This window comes from Hippopotamus amphibius, chromosome 2 (assembly GCF_030028045.1).
Source record: "Hippopotamus amphibius kiboko isolate mHipAmp2 chromosome 2, mHipAmp2.hap2, whole genome shotgun sequence".
Classification (NCBI taxonomy): domain Eukaryota; kingdom Metazoa; phylum Chordata; class Mammalia; order Artiodactyla; family Hippopotamidae; genus Hippopotamus; species Hippopotamus amphibius.
This window is the reverse complement of record NC_080187.1, coordinates 97,209,808-97,229,935: the sequence shown is the minus strand read 5'-3', so window position 1 is coordinate 97,229,935 and position 20,128 is coordinate 97,209,808. Positions and strand designations below refer to the sequence as shown.

Here is a 20,128-nt window from a genome sequence, read left to right as displayed (position 1 = left end):
ACAGCCCTGTGGTAACAACATGGGTTTCACGGAGGAGGTTACACTGGAGTCCCAGCTGTACTCGCTGTACTGGGTGCGCAAAAGCTTTGTGAGTTTTTTTGAAGCCTTTGATGAACACGCTGGGAAACGGCTTTGAGGTTGTACAGGTTTTTACATAAAAGCTGAAAGAGCTGTGGTGCCCTGGGCGCCTGGGGTGTAACACTGTTCCTTCCCGGCTTCTCTCTGGTGCTCTCCGAGCATTCCCTGTGTAGACTCTGAGCCAGAAGGATGCTGGTGAGGATGCCCTTGCCTTGAGGCTGGGGCTAGGACACCTGAACCCTGCCCGGTACAGCCCCGACTCTAGAGCCCTCCTCTAAGCTCCCCAGGAGACTTGACACGGTGCCCTTGCCCAGATCCCTGTCCGCAAACCAAACATTCCAGATTCCAGCCACTGGCCTGCAAAGCTGCCTATTTCACAAACACCTCAAAGGAATGTGGGTTTGAATTGAGATCACCTTCTTGGCCAGCTTTGGAGCCTGGGAAAAAAGAGCTGCCTTTGGAAAAAGCTTTAGCTGGTTTTGTGGTTTGTTACTCACAAGGCTGGTTAACGGTTGGGCTGAGCTGGGAGGTAGTATTCCGCAGAGGAGGGCTGGAGCTGGGAGAAGGAGCCCCGCTCTCTTGTGTGTGTTTGTGGTTTTAACGGAGCTCCCCCCGCCCCCCACCGCGTCCCACAGAGTGCATCTCTCTGACTGACCGGCCAGGGCCTGGGAGGCAGCCCGGGCTGTTCCTGCCAGCAGCTGTGACTGGACAGTGTGGTTACCTTTTATTTACTGCCACCCACTCTCATTCTCCCCCGGCCTTAGAGGGAAAGGAACACTGTGTTTTAGTTTTGTGATGCTGTCCCAGTAGCTCATGATTGGATACATAAGAGTTAAGTGAAGAAGCTGGGGTAGTGGCAGAAGAGGGGCGTGAGGTGGAATTTGTTGGACAGTCTGATTTCCTTTCTCTAACTGTAGGGAAGGTACTTAGAGATATCAGTCTCTTTCTCTGTACACACACACACACACACACACACACACGCACTCCCCTTAACTTTCTCTGACTTGCAACACCAGAGGGGGTGAAGGGTAGGAGTTCCACACGGGCTGTAGCCATGAACTTGTCTTTCATAAATGGCCTTCAGGACGTTCACCACCCCCTGAAGTTGTATGCAAAATTGTGTGTTCACGTGTTTCTTAAGAGAGGGTTCATAGCTTTCATCAGATTCTCAGGGAGGTCTCTTACCCCTGAGAGGAAAGAACCTCTGCTTCGGGATTTGAATCTGGGACTACCAGTAGGAAAAGCAAGAGTTGAATTCACTGGGCTCCAACCACACACCAGGCACCGCTGAGCACTTTACATGCGTTATTTCATTTGAGCTTCCAGACCCTGTGAGGAGAGTATTATGATGATCCTTTTCTTACTGATGAGGAGGTAGAGGCACCAAGAATAGCACATTAGCCCCAGAATGATACAGTTTGCTGGAGCTGGGACTTAAGACAGTCTGATTCTAGAACTCTTAGCCAATCTTGGTAGGGCCTCCACGGGGAGCCAGATAGCTCCATAATGACTCTGGGATGCATCTGGCTTTAAAGTGCCTCTCCTTCTTTACTCCACTGCCTGAGTTCTGGTATACGCTTCCACTGGCCCTCATTAGCACTGTTAGACCCACCTGGTTTCCACATCCCTTTGAGAGGTGAGGGGGAGAAGGTTGTCTCTGGGAATTCGGATCTGTTTAATTTTGAATCTTAGTTCCGTGACACAGTTGTTCCTCGGGTGTGAGCCCTGGAACCAGGACTCCATGACCCTTGCCTCAGGGTTACCGTGAGCATAAAATAAAAGATGATTATATACTTGAAAGAACTTTGGAAGCCGTGAATGCTGTGGGGTTATGTGTCAGGATAGCGACATCTGTATTTTCCCACAGAGAGTGGGCAGCTTCAGGCCTCAGAAGGACAGCACCCTCCTGGTCCAAAGGGTATGAGACCTGGTACTGTTTGTCTAAGCTGCCTGTGGTCAAAAGTACGTTCTGGACAGAAGAGGTGGTGATGTAACTGGGCTCTGTGTGTGTATTGAAAAATCCCTCTTTGCTCTTTCCTCATTTCAGGTTTGTCCTTTGAGTCAAGTCAAATATTTATCGAGTATTTCTGAGTACAAAAGTAGTGTATGAGAGTCTTGTGAGGGATACAGAGGTAGAGCCCCTTTTCTTATGGAGTGTGTGGTCTCATCGAAGAGCAAGGGCAGCATGAATGTACGTGAAGGGAGACGTGGTAAGTTCAAGTGCAGACCACAGTCGGTGCTGCATGGAGGATTCCAGGAGAGGGGGGATCTCCAGGTAGGAAGAGTGAAGGCAGGCAGATCAGGCTGAAGGACTTGGGCACTTTGGTTGGTGGAGCTGGGGGTGGTGGTGTTGGGTTGGGGGTGAACACTGAAAAGACTTAGAGGGTCTGATCTGGGAGGGCCCAGAGTTACTGGGAGATTCTCCTTAGGGTGAGGAAGCTGGTGGATGTTCCAGGTGGGTCAGAAAGGGGAACTAGGTGCCAATCAAGTTCTTTGTTCAGTCTCTGAGCATTTTGTTTCTGCAGCTCAAGTGAAAATTAAATGTGTTATTGACAGTAATTTTTGAAGAGTTGGGCTGAGCTGGGCAGGCCACACACCTTGTTTTCCCTGTTGAACTTGCTGCATAGGGTTTGGATCAGAGTAGTGGGAAGATCACACGTTGTTACTTATCCGTTTCTTTAGCCCCTCGTCCCACATACGCAGCCGCCCCTTGACCGTACATTGAACATTGGAGGTGCTTAGTACACACTTTTTATTTGGTTGGTGGAATTGGGGAGAGCCAGTCTCTGTAATAGAGTCTAATTTTAGGTAATGGTTTCCGCTTCCTCAAGCACCAACCTTTTCATTTGAGTTGCTAATATCTTTCTACTTTCCTTTCTTAGGGCGCCCTGTTGTAAAAGTGCTAATTATCAGTATTTTGACCACAAAGTAGCAGTTGTGAGGAGCCTGTATCATCCATAAATAGAATTATCAACACTTAAATAATTGAAAGTAGCCTCTTAAGTTAAAAACAAAAACCTGTTTATACCTTTAGAGACAGCCCCACTGTGCTCTTTCAGTAATGTTTTTCTGCCTCCCCTGTCAGCCTACCAGGGGTTGGATTGGGTCACACAGGGGCCCAGGTCAGTCCCAGTGTGGTGTCTGTTCTGGTCTTAGGTTCCTAAGAGAAAGACGCAGTGATTACAGCAGTAGGGATGGTCAGAGAATAATTCAGAGGGAGCCTGGCTCATGCCACACAGGGGGGCAGTTGCCTTTATGTGTTCCGAAGTTGAGGTGAACCATTTCTAGGGGAGGGAGGATGGGTGGGCAGTCTAGAGCAGGATTGGCAGCTTTTATTTTATACTTTCCAAGTGTTTATATGATTTAGATGTTTTTCACCAAGGGCTTTTTATAATAGTACAAAAAAAGTGTATAATAATAAAATAATAATAGATAAAAATAAGAATGCAAAAAAATGGAGTTGTGGTACTACAAGGTTGAGTAATTAAACACAGGTGGAGAGTAGAATGGAATTAGAAGTCCTGGTTTGTTGTGACAGCTCCACAAATATTTGCTCGCTTTATGAATGGCCTTTCTCTGTTGCGGAGTCCAAGCAGAATGACACCCTTAACTCCAGGTTGCAGTTATTCGGTACGCGTATCACCTCAGATGGCAAACCGGATTGTGGATTCTGCAAGGAGCATCCTCAACAAGTTTATACCTGATATCTATATTTACACAGACCACATGAAAGGAGTCAACTCTGGGAAGTAAGTGCCTGTGCATTTTTGGAGCCTAACCTGTAGCCACCCTAGCCTTTTTGCGTACTCCTGGTCTGATTGAAGCTAAAGCTGCCAGCTCTGAGGTTGGGCAGCCCCTGAGGAGGAGTGATTCACATTTGTTTTCTTTCCAGCTGACTGCCATTGTCACCAACAGGCATCTTTTGAGCACCTATCACATGGTAAACATCACAGCGCCCAGTGCTGGGTGATGAGTGGTTGAGACACCGGCCTAGGGGAATTAAAGCCCAGCTATTAATAAACAGTGCCTCAAGCTTTAAATCCCATCCGTACTCTGTCCCCACAAAAAATTAAACTGAACAAGTCCTTCCACCCAGTTTAGGTGAAAAAATCCTTTGTTGGTCTAAGTGCCAGTTGGCTTCTCTCTCCTTCAAGGGGAACAACACCCCTAGAGCCAGAGAAAGTTGTTATTGCAGATTTGAGTTTAGTTTAGTTAGAGCCTTTGCGGAAAACCTCACTTTAGAAAATAAAAAAATTAATGATCTATGTGATGAAAATATCTGTTTTAGGCTTTGGCTGTATATTTAGAAACCAGTGAGTTAGGAAGGCAATTAAAACCTAATTTTTTATTATGAAAATATTAAGTATACAGAAGAGTTGAAAGGATGATACAGTGAACGCTTGTACAGTCCTACTACTTGTAGTTAACACTGCACGTTTTGCCAAATTTGCTTTCCTTGTGTGTAGGTTTTCTTTGTTTTTCCATAACCATTTCAGTGTGAATGACAGTATCTTTACAGTTTGAACCTGAAGTTTTCAGGTTGTGTCTTCTAAAAATATGAACATCTAGAGACTGCTATGGGTTAAGAAATTAGCTTTTTCCTAAGTTGTACCACAGCTCATCCTTTTTCATAGCTCTTCCTTCTGAGCTTTTTTTTAACTTCAGGTAAAGAAGGAAAGAGGAGGTAAAGGAGGGGTGAGTGTGTTATGAGATATCAGACCTTCATGAGTCCCAAGGAAAAGGTAAAGGTGATTTCAGAAATGCAGTGGTGCCTCAGTCCAGAGCAGCAGAGGTGGTGGTGTCAGAGGTTAGAGTTGGGAAAGGGTTTGTGTGCAGAGCTGCCCTTTCTCTGGGAGTTGGAAAGGTCATTGATGGTCCCAAACCTTTGGTGTACTGCTCAAATACCATCAGTGTTTGTTTTCCTCATGCATAACGTGGGAGTGATAACACTTGGATCTTTAGGTTACTGTAAAGATGAAGATGTCACATATGTAAGCCACTAATGCAATGTCTGGCACAGAGTAGGTGCTACAGAAATGGTAGCTGCTAATGCCATTCTTTCCTGTCTTTTCCCTTCTTGGCCACAGGTTTGGAATTATGTGTCAGCTGTTTTCTGCGGAGAGGAGACTATGAGGGATGGGGGAGGATAGGTAGCACAGCAGCTGTCTGAATGGCCTGTTCTCGATAGTGCCTTGTCATCTGGCCTCTCGCTCTGCAAAGCAGCAGAGCAGACCTGAAGGCCATGCTGCCTCCAGCTAGAGGGTGGCTTTTTATAATGCCATTGACTCGGCAGACCCTAGTGCTGGTCAAGGCCCATGCTTCCTAATAATGAGTAGGAAGCTCACATGTGGTTGGAGATGTGGGCATAACCTCATGGGTTATCAACTCCAAGCTCTACTTTAAAATTTACCTGTAAAACCAATGCATGATATTAAGTTTGTGTTTTGTTTTCTAAATCTCAAGCTACAGTTGACAAATGGTGACTTTCCTTCTCCATTATGAAATTATAAAGTTGTGAGTAGGTATTTTCCTCTTCTAATTCAGTGACGTATCCATGTAAGTTAGGCTTATTGAAGTCTAGGAGTGAGAGTTATGTGTGGCCGTGGCCTGGAAACTTGGGAGCCAGCAATTCTTGGTGGCCTGTGTGAGCTCTTTTTCCAGTGCATAGTTGTCCAGCATGGTCCCATTTTGATTCTCACAGTCATGACTTTTTGAAAAATCTAGTCCATCACTGATTAGAAAGTTTTGGAGGCTGTCATTTGCAAATGGTACTAATGCACATCTTCAGTGAGGTCACTTGGTGATCAGCCGTGTTGTCAGCATAACTTGAAATAGGCCTGATAACACCCCCCCCCAAATTGGGGGGTGGGGGGTGGGGTGGGGGAATTGGTGTAAAGTACATAGAGCTTAATGTTATGTTGTTTTCTGTAAGACAAATGCGGTATCTAATGGAACAATCTTAATTAAATATAAAATTCATTGTAATAAATACACACACCTCAGAAATATCCCATGGATGGAAAAGTTAGGAAGTTCTTAGGATATGAAGGTAAGTGGATTAGAGCAGTGATGGTGGCTTATCTCCTGGTTCTTCCTGCCTGCATTTTCTCCTCTTCATTTTGGCATGCCATTGCCTCTGCTGTTGAGCTGGCTGCCCAGTCCCTCCTCCTGGTCAAGTGATTCATAGGCAACTTGAGATTGTGCTTCAAATGTCTCATGATGCGTCTCCTTGGTTCGGTGTTAGATTGTTAAGCGTGACTCAGAGTGCCCTGGAACCTGTGTTCTCACTGTACCCTCTCCCCTTGGCAGGTGTTATTAATCCTTGGCTACATAGATGATTTTTTTTTTGAAGAAACTGAGGACTGATCAGTATAGTTCCTCCCTATTGTGAGCTCATATATAGTATGCTTGAAACATTATAAATTTTATACATAGTCTTTGTGAAACAAATATTTTGGCTGGTTTTGTGCTAGATGCATAGAAAGTGCTTCATGAATATATATGTTGAATTGTGTCAAAGGAGGCAGAGCGGTATTGTGCTTCCGTGTGGAGTGTATTGCTGGGAAATGGGTACAGTTCACCTTGAAACAATGCTAGAGTTAGGCACACTGACCTTCCCTGCAGTTGAAAACCTGCATGGAACTTACAGTTGACCCTCCATAACTTTGGTTCCTCTGTATCTGTGGTTCCTCTGCATCCTCCGATTTAACCAACTTAGGATCATGTAGTACTGCAGTACGTATTTAGTGAAAAGCCTGTGTAAGTGGACCTGCGCAGTTCAAACCCGTGTTGTTCAAGGGTCAACTGTATTTGTTTAAAAGGCACTGGGCAAAGGTGAGATGTCAAATCTGGAAATTTTGTGGAGAGATGCTTGTTTTTATTGTTTGTGGACTGATTTTGTTTTTGTGTCAAACTGGTTGCCACGAAGCCTTGTGAGAGCAGGGACTCTTGTGCGTACCACGGCACCCCAGTTCCTGGGTCTGTGGAAGCTTTCCCCCAAATGTTTGTTGGATGCACAAGTACATGAGTCACGTGTGGTCCTAGGCAGGACGGGTCTTAGGGTCTGGCTGTTAGCGGTCGAAACACACAGGAGAGAACATGGTGCTGGCTCATTGATTATATTAAGTGAATTCTGAGTTAGAGGTGTCCCATGGGGACAAAAACATAAAGGTGTGCCTTCTCTAGGCCCTTTCTCCGTGTGTGGTGTTTCTCGTCGCGGGGGAGCAGCCTGCTGCTTCTCGGGAAGGGCTGTAATCATGTGATCTCCAGGCGGCTTATGCGTCTGAGCGGGTTGTGGCTGAGGGCTGAGTGAGTGCCGTGGTGGAGAACGTCCGTGGACTTTGGAGTCTTGAAGACCTGTGTTTGAAACACATCTCAGTCTCTTTCAAGCTGTGTGGACTTGGTGCAGGTTGCTTGATTTGTCCATTTCCTCAGTTGTAAGGCGGGGATGGTAACATTTACTCTGCAGGGTGGTGTCAAGCCCCCAGCTCAGAAACTGGCAGTAGCTAGGGGCTCCGTATGTTGATTGTTACAAACTCTTGCAGCAGGATCTTTTACAGCGTAGGGAGTGGGAGAAGGTAAGGGGGATCTAGGGGGTGCTGAAAAGAAAAGCAGTGCCAATTTGCATCACCTTTGGTCCTGCCACATGTGTGCCCTCGCTGCGTCATGTATATTTCCAGTGTGACCTGGTAGGAACTCGAATAAGGCCTGATGTAACCAGACGGAATGCCATCAAAAAGATGTTTGTCTTCTCTTTTTACTGTGAACGTGAACGCCACTTCATATGCTACTCAGTGTCTGTGCCTTTGAATCACCAGGTCTCCAGGCTTCGGGCTGTCCCTGGTTGCCGAGACCACCGGCGGCACCTTCCTCAGTGCTGAACTGGCCTCCAACCCCCAGGGCCAGGGAGCAGCGGTGCTTCCCGAGGACCTCGGCAGGAACTGTGCCAAGCTGCTGCTCGAAGAAATCTATAGGGTATGTCCTCAGCTCCTGCAGGTCTGGGAGAGGAGCCATCAGGAAGCAGTTCTTGGTCTCTCAGTTTTATTCATTAGCAACTTTCTTCCTCTTTTAAGGGCTTTAATCAAGGAGTTAACCTCTTCTTACCCTTTAGGCAGTTTAGCATTAACGAGCGTAATGGATTAGCTAAACTAGTTAGTGATCAGAGATCCAGCCCCACTCGTTTGGTACACACAGCAGGTAGGTTTTAATGGTCGAGAGGGCAAGGAACTGGGATAGAGTCACACAGGAGAGAGAAAGTGAAAAATGAAGCAGGTTAGGCAGTGACTGGCCAATTGAAGAGCGCACATCACCCCCAGCAAAGCAGGTACCATCTCTCAGCCCACCACTCGTTGCCATAGGGGATGGGAGCTCATCCTTTTCAGATTTTTCAAGAGAAGCTGAAAGCCCGGAATTGTATGTGACAGTTAATTCAGACAGGAAACAGTGTCAACAGGCTTGATTTTGCAGGGTGATCAGGAGCACAGAGGAGTGTCTAGGGAAGGCAGGCCTGTGTCAGAGCACAGGAGGGGCTTGGGAAGATGGGACAAAGAAAAGGTAATATGATGCTGAAGGCAAGACCGCACTGATTGCCATTTTGCTTCTGTAGCCCTGCTGGTGGGACAGAGCGCAGACCAGCCTGACCAGGCCGGTCCCCTCAGTTGCCACAGTCCTTTCTCTGTTGATCCACATGAGCAGCGTGCACAGATGTACACACACACTTCGCTCTGTTTCCCAGCGATAGTTGAGGTGACCCAAAATAAGCAAGGAGGAAATTTGGGAGAGAAGGAAAGATGACGGCAGGAGAAATAACATAAGCTGCCTGAAAATTCATTCTTTAAGATCCCATATACTTGGTTAGAAAAGAGTCACAAATCTGGCTCCAAGATTCCTGTTAGTCTGCACCTCAGGAAGGTGAAACTTTTCCCTTGACATGCAGAATCCAGGACAGGCACCATGGGTGATCACGCCTCTGCTGGGAAAGCACACTAGGACCCGCATTCTTTTTTTTTTTTAATTGGAATATAATTGCTTTACACTCTTGTGCCAGTTTTTGAGGTACACCAAAGTGAATCAGCTGTATTTATATATATATATCCCCATATCCCTTCCCTCCTGCCACTCCCTCCCACCCTCCCTATCCTGGCCCTCTAAGGCATCACCGATCATTGAATTGATCTCCCTGTGTTATGCAGCAACTTCCTACTAGCTATCTCTTTTACATTTGGTGGTATATATATGTCAGTGCTACTCTCTCACTTAGTCCCAGCTTCCCCCTTGCCCCCTCTCAACCCCATGTCCTCAAGTCCGTTCTCTACATCTGCATCTTTATTCTTGCCCTGTCACTGGGTTCATCAGTACCATTTTTTTTTTAGATTCCATATATATGAGTTAGCATATGGTATTTGTTTTTCTCTTTCTGGCTTACTTCGCTCTGTATGACAGTCTCTAGGTCCATCCACCTCACTACAAATAACTCAATTTTTTATGGCTGAGTAATATTCCATTGTATATATGTGCCACATCTTCTTTATCCATTCATCTGCTGATGGACATTTAGGTTACTTCCATGTCCTAGGGCCCGCATTCTTGAAGTGACCACTAGCAAGAACTATACACTCATCTCTCAGTATCCACGGGGGATTGGTTCCAGGACCCTTCTCCCACCATGGACACCAAAATCTGTGGATGTGCAAGTCCTTTACATAAAATAGTATATTACAGTCTGTGTGTCATCCCTTCCCCTGGCCCCCCCTGCCACACACACACACACACACACACACACACACACACACAGGTTCTGTTTCCACTGATTCAGTCATCTGAAATTAGAAGTCAGTCTGTGGTTGATTGAACCTGTGGACACGGAGGGCTGACTATTCTCTGGGTGATTCGCTATTAGATGGTGTATAGTGTTTGTAAATTGTCTTTTTTCTGCAGCTGAGAAAAGCCTTTCATCTCTGAACTTATCTGCGTATTTATTCTCAGTTGTTAGACATCTCAGTGCTTCTTTCCTGATGTCTTCAAGGAAGTTTTACCCTGTTTAAAGTTGCAAAAATCACACGTGAGCCAGTGAAATAAAATCAGTAAGGCTGGTACAGTGGTGATTTTGTTCTTTAATGCTTCCTTTTGCCACTGTAATTTATTCATCCGTGTGGCAAGGTGATGCCTGGGTCATGGGTATTGATCCCTGCACAGGCCTCACTAAGGAAAACAGCTCTGATCCAAGTCCGCATTCTTGAAAATATCTTATCGGTCACAAGGTGGAACCAGTAGAAATGAACTGTTTCAAAGTTCATTAAAATTTCCAGCTTATTTAGTATCTGATGGAAGACAAAGAACCTATAATTGTGTTCTCAGGAGGGGCCTCCATTCCCTCTCCTCACCATTCAGCTAGGAAATAGTGGAGGAAGGAAATATTCCATCACAAGAAATCCCTCTGAGTGAGGAAGTACCTTCTCATAATTATTGTCCAGTCAAGATCTGGCCATCAGCTTTTGATGCTAAATTGAGTGATTTGTTTTCTTTTTTTTGAAAGATGGGTAGTGACTGAAATTTGGGAGTAAATGACCAAGAGGTTGCCCTGCCAGTTACTTAGTTCAGGAAGTGTGTCATGTAGATATTTGTGAGGAAAGACTGCGGAAGACACGTGGGTCCCTCAGCCTGTTGACGGGCGCAGGTTTCCCTGCCTTGGTCCTGAGGTGGCTGGCAGGCCCTTTTGCTGACTGTGGGGACACATCCCTCTCTCTCCAGTGGACCTGGGGGAATTGGCTATATCCCCTTACAGAATAGCCCAGTGGGAGCCCACAGGCACAGCTGGAATGTGGGCTTTATATCCCCGTAAATGGCAGATCATAAGCCTCAGGGTGAAAGCACAGTCTGCCAGTCCCTAAGAGAACACATGCAATCTGAATTAGGTTATTTTATTTTATTTTTTCTTTACTCTAGTTAAGTTCTACTTTAAACCATTTAATTGTGGCTGGACTGAGTTTTTTAAGTCATTAAAAAAACCTTCTTTTGTGTGTGTCTGTGATCTTTAATTGCTAAAGGATGAAAATGTATCGTGTTTTTATAATAATTCTTTATGTCTGTGATGAGACATGGTTTAAATAAGTAATAAAAATCCATCCCCTTTGCTACCGTTTATTTTTCCCAAAGTTTTAATCCTCTGATCTAATTCCTCTTGTTCCATTTATGTCTCATCAGTTACCAAGCCCTCTTGATTCTGTTCCAGACTGCCCTTTCCTATCCTTCTTTCTGCCTCCATCTCCTACCCTCCTCCCACCTCCACCTCCCCCTCCCCTGATTATAGGTACTGGCTCTCCCTGCTTGCAGAGGGGAAATCCTTTCCACATCCTCTCCAACATCCTCTTCAGTTTAAATCTCTCCCTAAAACAGGGATCTGATCTTGTTACTCCTGTGCTTGGAGACCTTCACCAGCTTCTCACTTTCCCAGGATAAAGTCAAAACCCGTGACCCAGTTAGAAAAGCCCTACCTCTGTCCACCTACTCTGCCTTGTCCCTGCAGTTCCTCATACTTCTCTGCAGAGAGCATGCAGCCTCTTTCAGGCTGGCCTCCTGGCTCTTTCTCGCTGGCCCTGGGTTGATTTTCCCTATTCTGCTGCCCTTCCTCCCTCTCTCTCCAAACCCTGCTCATTGCTCCAAGGCCAGCTTAAGTCCCTGCCTCCCCAAGCCTCCCTCTGGTGCCAGGGGAATGCCAGCCTCTCCCTCACCACCTTGGCAGTCCTGGTGCCCACAGCCCCCAGCTGCTGCATAGCTTCGTCTTCACCTTGAGTCATTACTGGTTCCTGCTCATATCTCTGTAGTGAGATTGAAGCTACTTTGCACAAGGATTGTATCCTCTGCTGCCAGGGTAGCCCTACCACTCCCACTGTGGCATCATGTACACAGATCCTAAGATATTTATCGCAGTAAAATATTGGTCCAGTACATAATACAAATCAATTGAGAATGTCAGAATAGCAACCTGTTGATAGGAAGCTGAGACTGAAGAGAACAGTTTGATTTTGGGTAGTCTTATGAAAAGGAGCAAGTTCTGTAAAACAGAAATAATTTTATTGGTCCTTATGTTCTCCATGGGTCAGGTTTTTCTTTTGATGGGAATATATTTACTGTAACTCTTCGTGTCCTTAAATTTGCTAAATGAGATAAATATTGTCCTTTATTAACTCAGGTAGGTTAGGAAGAGCAATAGATTTTTATAAAGGCTGGCAGTAGGATCCAACTCCTGATTTTCCTACTCCATTGTCTTAAATGAAGTCTAACCGCACAGAGTGTGTGCCTGCATCTGAGAATTGATTTATTCCCTACCCTACATGCATTAAAAAAGGAGAGAGGAGACTTCCCTGGTGGCACAGTGGTTAAGAATCCGCCTGCCAATGCAGGGAACATGGGTTCCAGCCCTGGTCCGGGAATATCCCACATGACGCAGAGTAACTAAGCCTATGTGCCACAAGTACTGAGCCCACTTGCTGCAGCTACTGAAGCCCGCGAGCCTAGCCCATGCTCCACAACGAGAAGCCAACACACTGAGAAGCCCATGCAGCACAACAAAGAGTATCTCCTGCTCACCACAACTAGAGAAAGCCCTCACACAGCAACAAAGATCCAACACAGCCATAAATAAATAAATAAATAAATAAATAAATAAATAAATAAATAAATAAATAAATAAATAAATAAAACATTAAAAAAAAGAGAGGTGTATCCACATCAGCAGCAGTGGGCGACCACCTATCCTGTTCAAAGTCTGGGAGAGTCTACCTTGAACAGTGAGGTGCCGTGGTTAGAGACTGGATTTCTTAATGGTGACGTGCAAAATATATAACCTTCAGGATCTTCCTGCTTTCACTGTATGATGTGAGTTTAAATTGTTTTAAATAAAGTTACTCCGGAGAGAATGATCTGAAATAAAGACTTTCTTTAAGGCACACATGGAAGCAGCAGTGATGCATGCGTCAGGTATAAGCAAAATGGCTGAAGTGGCTGAGAAATTCAAGAATGAAAGAAGAAAGGCAACCAGAGCAGGTGTACTTCAGGAGGAAGTTTTTGAAAAGAATTCAGTTCTGCTTATTGATTTGGAAGAACAGGGAAAATAATGCATAATAAGAAGAATGGAGGGATCTGATCTGAACAGTTCTCCAGTTCTAAGGCACACAGGAAGAGCAAAAGAGAGGAATCTAATGTGAGATGGCAGGCAGTTTCCAAATGTAATTGAATAAGTGTTGTAGGTAAGACCCTTGAAAGGGAAAGGTCATCTCGTGTCAGATTAGCTATGGGTGTTCTGTGACAAATAAGTAGAAACGTCATTCACTTGACCCTTGGTAGTTAACAGTGCCTTGCCTATAAATGATTATGCTTTTTTGCTTGTGCATGTCCTGCTGTGGCTTTGATTACCAAGGGAAAGTTTCATTTTTCACTAGATATACCTCAGTAAGCTTAAATGTCTATTCATTCTGATAGTCTCAGCTCTTACAATTGTTTTGATTAACTGTTAGTTTAACCCCCTACAGTTAGTTGATATGAGGATAACTCTTTAAGAGACACTTACTCTGATTTATTATTGCTTGAACTTTGCAGTCTGCTCTTCTGTGGTTCTGATACTCTGGGCATTTGTGATTGTTTTTTTTTGTTTCTCTCTTTTTTTTTCTCTTTTGGTTTTCCATTATCTTGTTGGTACAATGATTAACCTTTAAAGTGTTTGTGTTTACAGGGTGGATGTGTGGACTCGACCAACCAAAGCCTGGCTCTATTACTCATGACCCTTGGACAGCAGGACGTTTCCAAAGTCCTGCTCGGACCGCTCTCTCCCTACACGTGAGTTGTTTTCTTTCAACCTCCTGTGCTGTCCAGTGTAATCCTCCAGTCACACAAAATGGCGAAAGTGTTGTACTGAGCCCTAACCTGTGAATACCTGGTTGTACGGATCATTAAATGAGCTGGAGGTTGTCGCTTTCGTGTGGTGTTTAACAGGGATTTTGCCTTCCTTTCTTTCCTGCAGTTTCTTCCTTCCCATCTGTCATTCCCATGTCATTAAAACTATGTGGTATATATTGGACAATTCTGTCTGTGCTTTAGATCTTGTTTCCATTTTGGAGGTAAACTCTGGCTTCTAGTATAGCTTAGGTTTTATTGTTAGTTTTTAAAAACCAGCCTTTTCCCTAGCAGTAGCAAAAAGGACTGCCTTTTTGTCCAAGAGGCGAAGTTCATAGTAACACCACTGGACTAGGAGGGAAATGCAGAGGTGAGTTTGAGGCTGTGGGATGTTATCAGAAGTTGACTGCTGGGATATTAAAGCAGGCATTTTCCAAAAAGAGCAGATCCTCAGAAAGAAGCATTCCTGTTTTTAGTAAATGAGATTGCTGTGAACAGCCTTTTGAGCACTGACATTAGTGTACATGTGTCTGTGTGCTTGAAGATCATTCTGTGGCCACCTGTGGGTGGGAAGCTGGCGGGGTGGGCCTTGGGTGCAAGGAAGTATTCAGGTAGATATGAGACTGAACTGTCCTTTTTCGGTTATCATGGTACCGATGCTGTATATCTGAAAGGTACAGTACTGTGATAACTGAAGAATGGTGGTGCCATCACATTGAGAAAGGGGGGGGCACTGCAGAGGGGGCAGTGCCCCATTGGACCATGGTGTTGGGGGCATAGGGACCAGGTGATTCTTTTGGAGGCTTTTTTTTTTTTTTTTTTCCCCTGTACGTTGGTGGTGGAAGGCATTTTGGTACAAGGAAATGGAAGAGAATACACTCTGTTAACGGCATGGGAAGACTGATAAGCAGGAAACTGGTGAAGACCACATTATCTCCCGACAGCTTGTATAAAGTATTTCACAGGAAAGGGAAACCTGAAGTTGAGTCATCCTAAAAGGCATGCCGACATCAGGAATCCACATTGCCGAGAGAGGCTTCGTAGTAGAGGTGGTGAAGGCTGGGAGCACAGCACCCTAAGCGCAGAGATTGGCTTCCCAGTGAGAGTTTGCTGGAAGTGGCTGACAGCTGTGTGACCACCGCAGCCCCCTTCAGCCTCTCAGCTGGTCTCATTGCTGCTGCCTTCCCAGCCTCGGCTTCAGGGCAGCAGAAGGCCTGGCCGCTCACACAGCGTGAGGCGGTGTCTAGAAACGTGTGTGGTCTTGGGGCATGGGGTTTGGCAGAATGTTAAGTGAAAAATGGAATGTATATTTTTATTTTTCCTTGACACTTTTTTTTTTTGCTTTTGCTTTTAGAGATTTTTTTTTTTTTCAGTTTGGCTACAGGGCCTTGTATAATCTTTTTAAGTCAGCAAACTCTGTGGAGGTGGTCAAGATGTGGACTGGACATTTTTAAAAGTTCCTGTGTCCTTGACACACCCCCTCACCAAACATTAATTGCAGTGTCTTGTCTTCTAGAAGCCTTGCCTAAAATTACACATCTCCTGGGAAAACAAAGTGCTCTGCTCTGAGTGGAGCTTTACAGGAGTGGGACAAATTGCAAAATTTTGTGTTTTGAGTCCTGGGGCTGAGGCTTGCAGGACAGTCTTCCTCTGGGTTACCTGCCCCCCAGGGCTTCCTGCAAGAGGGGCAGCCAGGGGCTTTGAAAGGGTGGTCTCCCTTCTTTCGGTAAGCTGGCATAAGGAGGGGGAGGGAGTCCAGTCTCTTTTTGAAAGCTGTATCTGTTTGGGATCCTTCTTGCCCTTAATGATTGTGGAAAGCTCCAGAAGCCCAAAGTGATGGAGGGCAAAGGTGGGAAGAAATATGCTTCAGGACAGGCAAAGTTATCATCGTGTGCTTGCGTACAGTTAGGGTGAAAAGGACAGAATCCACAGTCAGGGTGAGCGTGGTAAGGCAACAGCTTATCCTGCTTGGATTCAAGAGCTTTGGAGACCACAATATCACACTTACTTTTATGTGCAGTTCAAATTATAAAAATCTGGTTTCTGTAACCTCAGGTTTCTAAAGAAAACCAGAAGCAAGACCTTCCTTGGTTTAAAGAAATGTATTTTTTCTGGCAGTTTGCACGTTTTGATTTGTATAAATAGCTTTTAAAATGTCTATTTACAGAGCGCTGGGCTTAAGCAGGATAGTTTTTTCTAGCAGTGTTGCTTTCAAACCCTTTCTGGAAAATAAGGGTCTTTCTATTTTTCCCCTTTCCTCTTCTCTCTGTCTTACTGCAGGATGTGGCTGGTAATGGTGTTCTGTGTTGCTTGACAAAGTAAGTCTATATGTGTGAAATTCTTTGGGAAGGCTAGAGAGATTTTTTTTTCAGTAGAATAAAATAGTATTAGATAATATGCTGGTATGTGGAGAATCTGTTTCTTTTCAATTTGCTGAGTTTTAGGTGGTTTACAGTGAGTGATAGTGGTTCTACTTTCCCCTCAAAGAGCTTAATTTTACAGTTTGGCGATGATTTATAGTTTGAAAGTAGGATTATATATTCAATGAGTGTCTTAATTAACCCTTTCAGAAATTGTTTATGAAATGATTAAAATGGCAAGTGTTATATTCTATCATACCACAATAAAAAGATTCAAATACATCTCCAAAAAAAAAAAAAGAGAGAAATTGTTTATGATCGGAGACTGCAGTGACCAGAGCTTTCTAGCTTTCTATGTTCTGCCAGTGCACAGGTATTGGAGTCCAGCTTAACTGGATTCCAGTTCTGGCTCTACATTGTAGTATTGGCAGACCATGGACAAGGTCCTGGGCATCTCTGAGCGTCCGTCTCGTCCATAGAGAAGGTGAGTGGTCCTGACGTCATGGGCTTGTGGAGGTGAAGCGAGGCTTAAACAAGGTTGAGTACTTAGTGCTCCCAGCAGTGGGGTGTGCCTGGTGGAGCTCTTGGATGCACAGGGAAGTCCAGCCTCCTCTTAAGGTCACTTTGAACACCAGGAGACCTGGTAAACTTGCTTTGGGTGATCTCAGGCCTAAAGTCAGCTGTAAATTGTCTGCTCAGCTATCTCTAAATCTGTATCCACTAATTTTTAAATTTATAACTAGCTTCCTGCAGTCACATTACTAAACAAACTACACACATCTTATTTACTGTTTCCAAGAATTCTCTAAGTGGATGTTTATTTAACAACAATTAACAGAGTTCACTGTTGGCCAGATGTTGTTTTAAGCACTTTACAAATACGAACTAATTCAAGTTTCATGATAACCCCACAAGGGTGATAAAGTGATAAAGGCAGGTACTATTATACACTCCATTTTACTGGTGAGGGAATTGAGACACGGAGAGGTCGAGTCACGTGCCGAGGGTCACACAGTCAGCGACTGGGGTTCGGACTCTGATGTCTTGTCCAGAGTCCATGCTTCCCTGATCCACTGTGCTCTTTAGTAAGAGCTGGGGTTTCATACTTGTTATTGGACTGCAGGCACCTTCCTGCCTGAGCCCAGGGTGCCGTTGCTGTATCTTCTCAGAGTCCTCCTTTCAAATTGTCGTAAAATGATCTGCCTTTCACTGGAAGTCTCAAATAAACCATGTCACTTTGTCTTATTCTGGTTTTAATAAATGACTGCTTTGCACTCTTTGTGAAGTGCTGGGGAGCAAGAGCCCAGTGTCCTTGTCAAACACTGACCCGTCGGGGTTGTTGGCTCCCCCATTGTGTAGCACAGCGATGTGAAGATCAATGAGATGATGCACAGGAAATCTGGGACCTGCTGGCCGAGCCTGCTGCTCTTTGGGTTGAGTTGCCTCCCTCCTCTCTGGGAGCCAGCACAGCACACGCTACCTTACATCTGGGAAGTGGTTTTACATGCTGCAGAGCCCTGTCACCTTTATTATGCTCTTTGGGCTGCAGAACATATTTGGCATATGGTAAAACAAGTGATGCCCTTACTTTTCAGGTGAAAAAGAGGTCAGTCACCTGCTCATAGTGAGGTCTTGGCTGAACTTGGCCTGGGACCCATGTCTCCTGAGAGTGCAGCCAGCCTGGCTCTCTGTTTCCTGCTGCCTTTATAATGGCATTTAATAACTTTATTCCTGGAGCAGAGGTCAGCTGGTCTTTGGGAAAACAGCTCTTTGGCAGAAAAAATACCACCAATATATGTGAAAGATGCCGTGTAGTGACTGCAGGGGCCCCCTGAAGCAGATTCTCTTCCCAGCCCCAGATCTTCCATCCCCTCAACTTGCAGGGCAACTCTGAGAGGTAGGTGACCCCAGTGTCCAAGTGGCTTGGTGGAGCAGGGGGCGGGACCCTCGATCATGGTTTGTGTTGTGGAGCCGCCAAAGAGAGCCCACCCGTGATCCCTCTCACCACCACACTCCAGCGGGCTTCAGAGGGGGACTTGGTTTGAGGGGCTGTACTTGAAGGGGCAGGGCTGGGCACCCTGGCAAGTTCCAGGCAGTTGGGATCCAGCGGGCCGATGACCAGTGGCCTTCACCTGTTGACCAGCAGTGGTCGTGGGAACAACCCGCTCTTGGAAAATACACAGGAAAAATTACCTCTGTGCTCCAGGATTCTCTGAAATATGCCTGTCAGGTGGACTGGAAGCGTTCATGAAAAGTAGGGTGGTGGTGGTTTTTTGTGTTTTCTTTTCTTTTTTTAAGATAAATCACTTTGTTCTGGAGGGGAAGCTCTCTGCAGATACTTCTGTAAGTCAGGCGTTAAATCCTTCGCACAGGGGTTGCATCGTCCCAGCTGCCTAAAATGGTTCGTGTGGAAAGCTGCCAGTCACACTGTGCGGGGGTTATCTGTAGAGGAGCAGAGCTGCCCTCTATCTCCCGGGGGTGCCTCTTTGGGACCTGGCTCTGCGGCTGGGGGATTGTGTCCGGAAAGTATGGGTCTACTGTATGGTGTTTGGAAGAGAAAGAAAGAGGGGCAGTGCCGCGCGGGGCCAGCATGTGACTGGCCGTGCAGAGCTGTGGGGCTGTGGAGAAGGAGGTGAACCGGCCCCGAATGTGACTTTGTTCTGCTGCATATAGATATGGGCATGTTTATTCTGTGTGGTTTTCATTTTCTTAAGGAGATGGTTAGGATTTCACATCGTCTGAGGTTATTTCTCGGCTCCTGAGCAGGGTTGCTTTTCGCTGCCCCAGCCACAGGAGACTTGGGGAGCGTGGGGCCGGAGGTGGACAGGCACCATGAAATGTGCCTTCATCCAGTCCTGACCCAGTCTCCCTCAGGCGGGCCAAAGGGTTGTCAGAACATGACGTAAAAAGTGGAACTGACGTTGCTTTTTCTAACGATTCCAAAGGCTACAAATACCTCAGAGCTGCCGCTCCACAGGCCTGCACCCTCACGCCTGTGTTTCTCCCTTCTTTCTTCACGAGATCAGAAGCAGGCTGCGGCCTCTTAGGAATTCTGCCAGCCGGGGAGGGTGTCTGGTTTTTCTAGCACAGTTGAACGATTCAGGGTGAAGTATGAAGGAGGCTGGGGAGGCTCTGGGAGCAGAGCGTGCCTCGGGCCTGTACGAGCACCGAGGCAGCAGGGAGAGCAGGCTGTTTCCTCCTTCGAATGCAGACGAGGGGGTGAGATGTTGCTGGAAGCTGGAAGCTTTGCCCACGGATGTGAGACTGTCTATCTGTGGGTTTGATGTGTTTGTTTTCTTACTTTCCTAGGGCAGGGTTGGGGAGATGGTGAGGCTGGGACAGAGAGCAAAAACCTGAAATTTTCAATTGGTTAGTAAAATGGGAAAGCCAGCAGGGGAAGAAGTGACTTCCCTTCATTGCTAAGAATGTTGAAGTCATTTCTCCAGAGTATCCCTAAACCCTAACTCCCAAGTTGTTTTGGGTGCCCCATGCCTGAGTGCCTTGTATATAGTGCCTAGCAGGTATGTTGTGTTAAGGTCATTGTCCTGGAGGTGCTTACGTAATGTATCAAGACGGGGGAGGGGCAGTTGTGAGGCAGCTGTACGTGAGCATTTCGTTCGATTCCATAAGCAGAGCCAGGAATCCTATGGAAACCCAGAGGGGTAATGGCTAGAGAAGGCTTCATAGAATAAGTGGCAAACGGGACATTATTTTAAAGATGGAGATGAAGTGGCACGATCCAAGGTGGAAGAGAGAGCAAAGAGGTGAGGAATTTTTCTGTGAACATGCAGCCATCACCA

At 45.8% G+C, this 20,128-nt stretch overlaps 1 protein-coding gene across 3 annotated transcripts in view; it reads left to right on the top strand.

Moving 5' to 3' along the window:
* RCL1 (RNA terminal phosphate cyclase like 1) overlaps nucleotides 1-20,128 on the top strand; it is a 95,170-nt gene that overhangs the window by 35,495 nt on the left and 39,547 nt on the right. For all 3 annotated transcript variants that reach the window (XR_009051314.1, XR_009051315.1, XM_057721636.1), the window contains exons 6-8: nucleotides 3,702-3,827; nucleotides 7,896-8,052; nucleotides 13,808-13,911. Coding sequence is in view for 1 of the 3 variants with exons in the window: in XM_057721636.1 (XP_057577619.1) it covers nucleotides 3,702-3,827; nucleotides 7,896-8,052; nucleotides 13,808-13,911 (387 nt within the window). In the remaining 2 variants the exon portion in view is untranslated. The remainder of the gene's footprint in view (nucleotides 1-3,701; nucleotides 3,828-7,895; nucleotides 8,053-13,807; nucleotides 13,912-20,128) is intronic.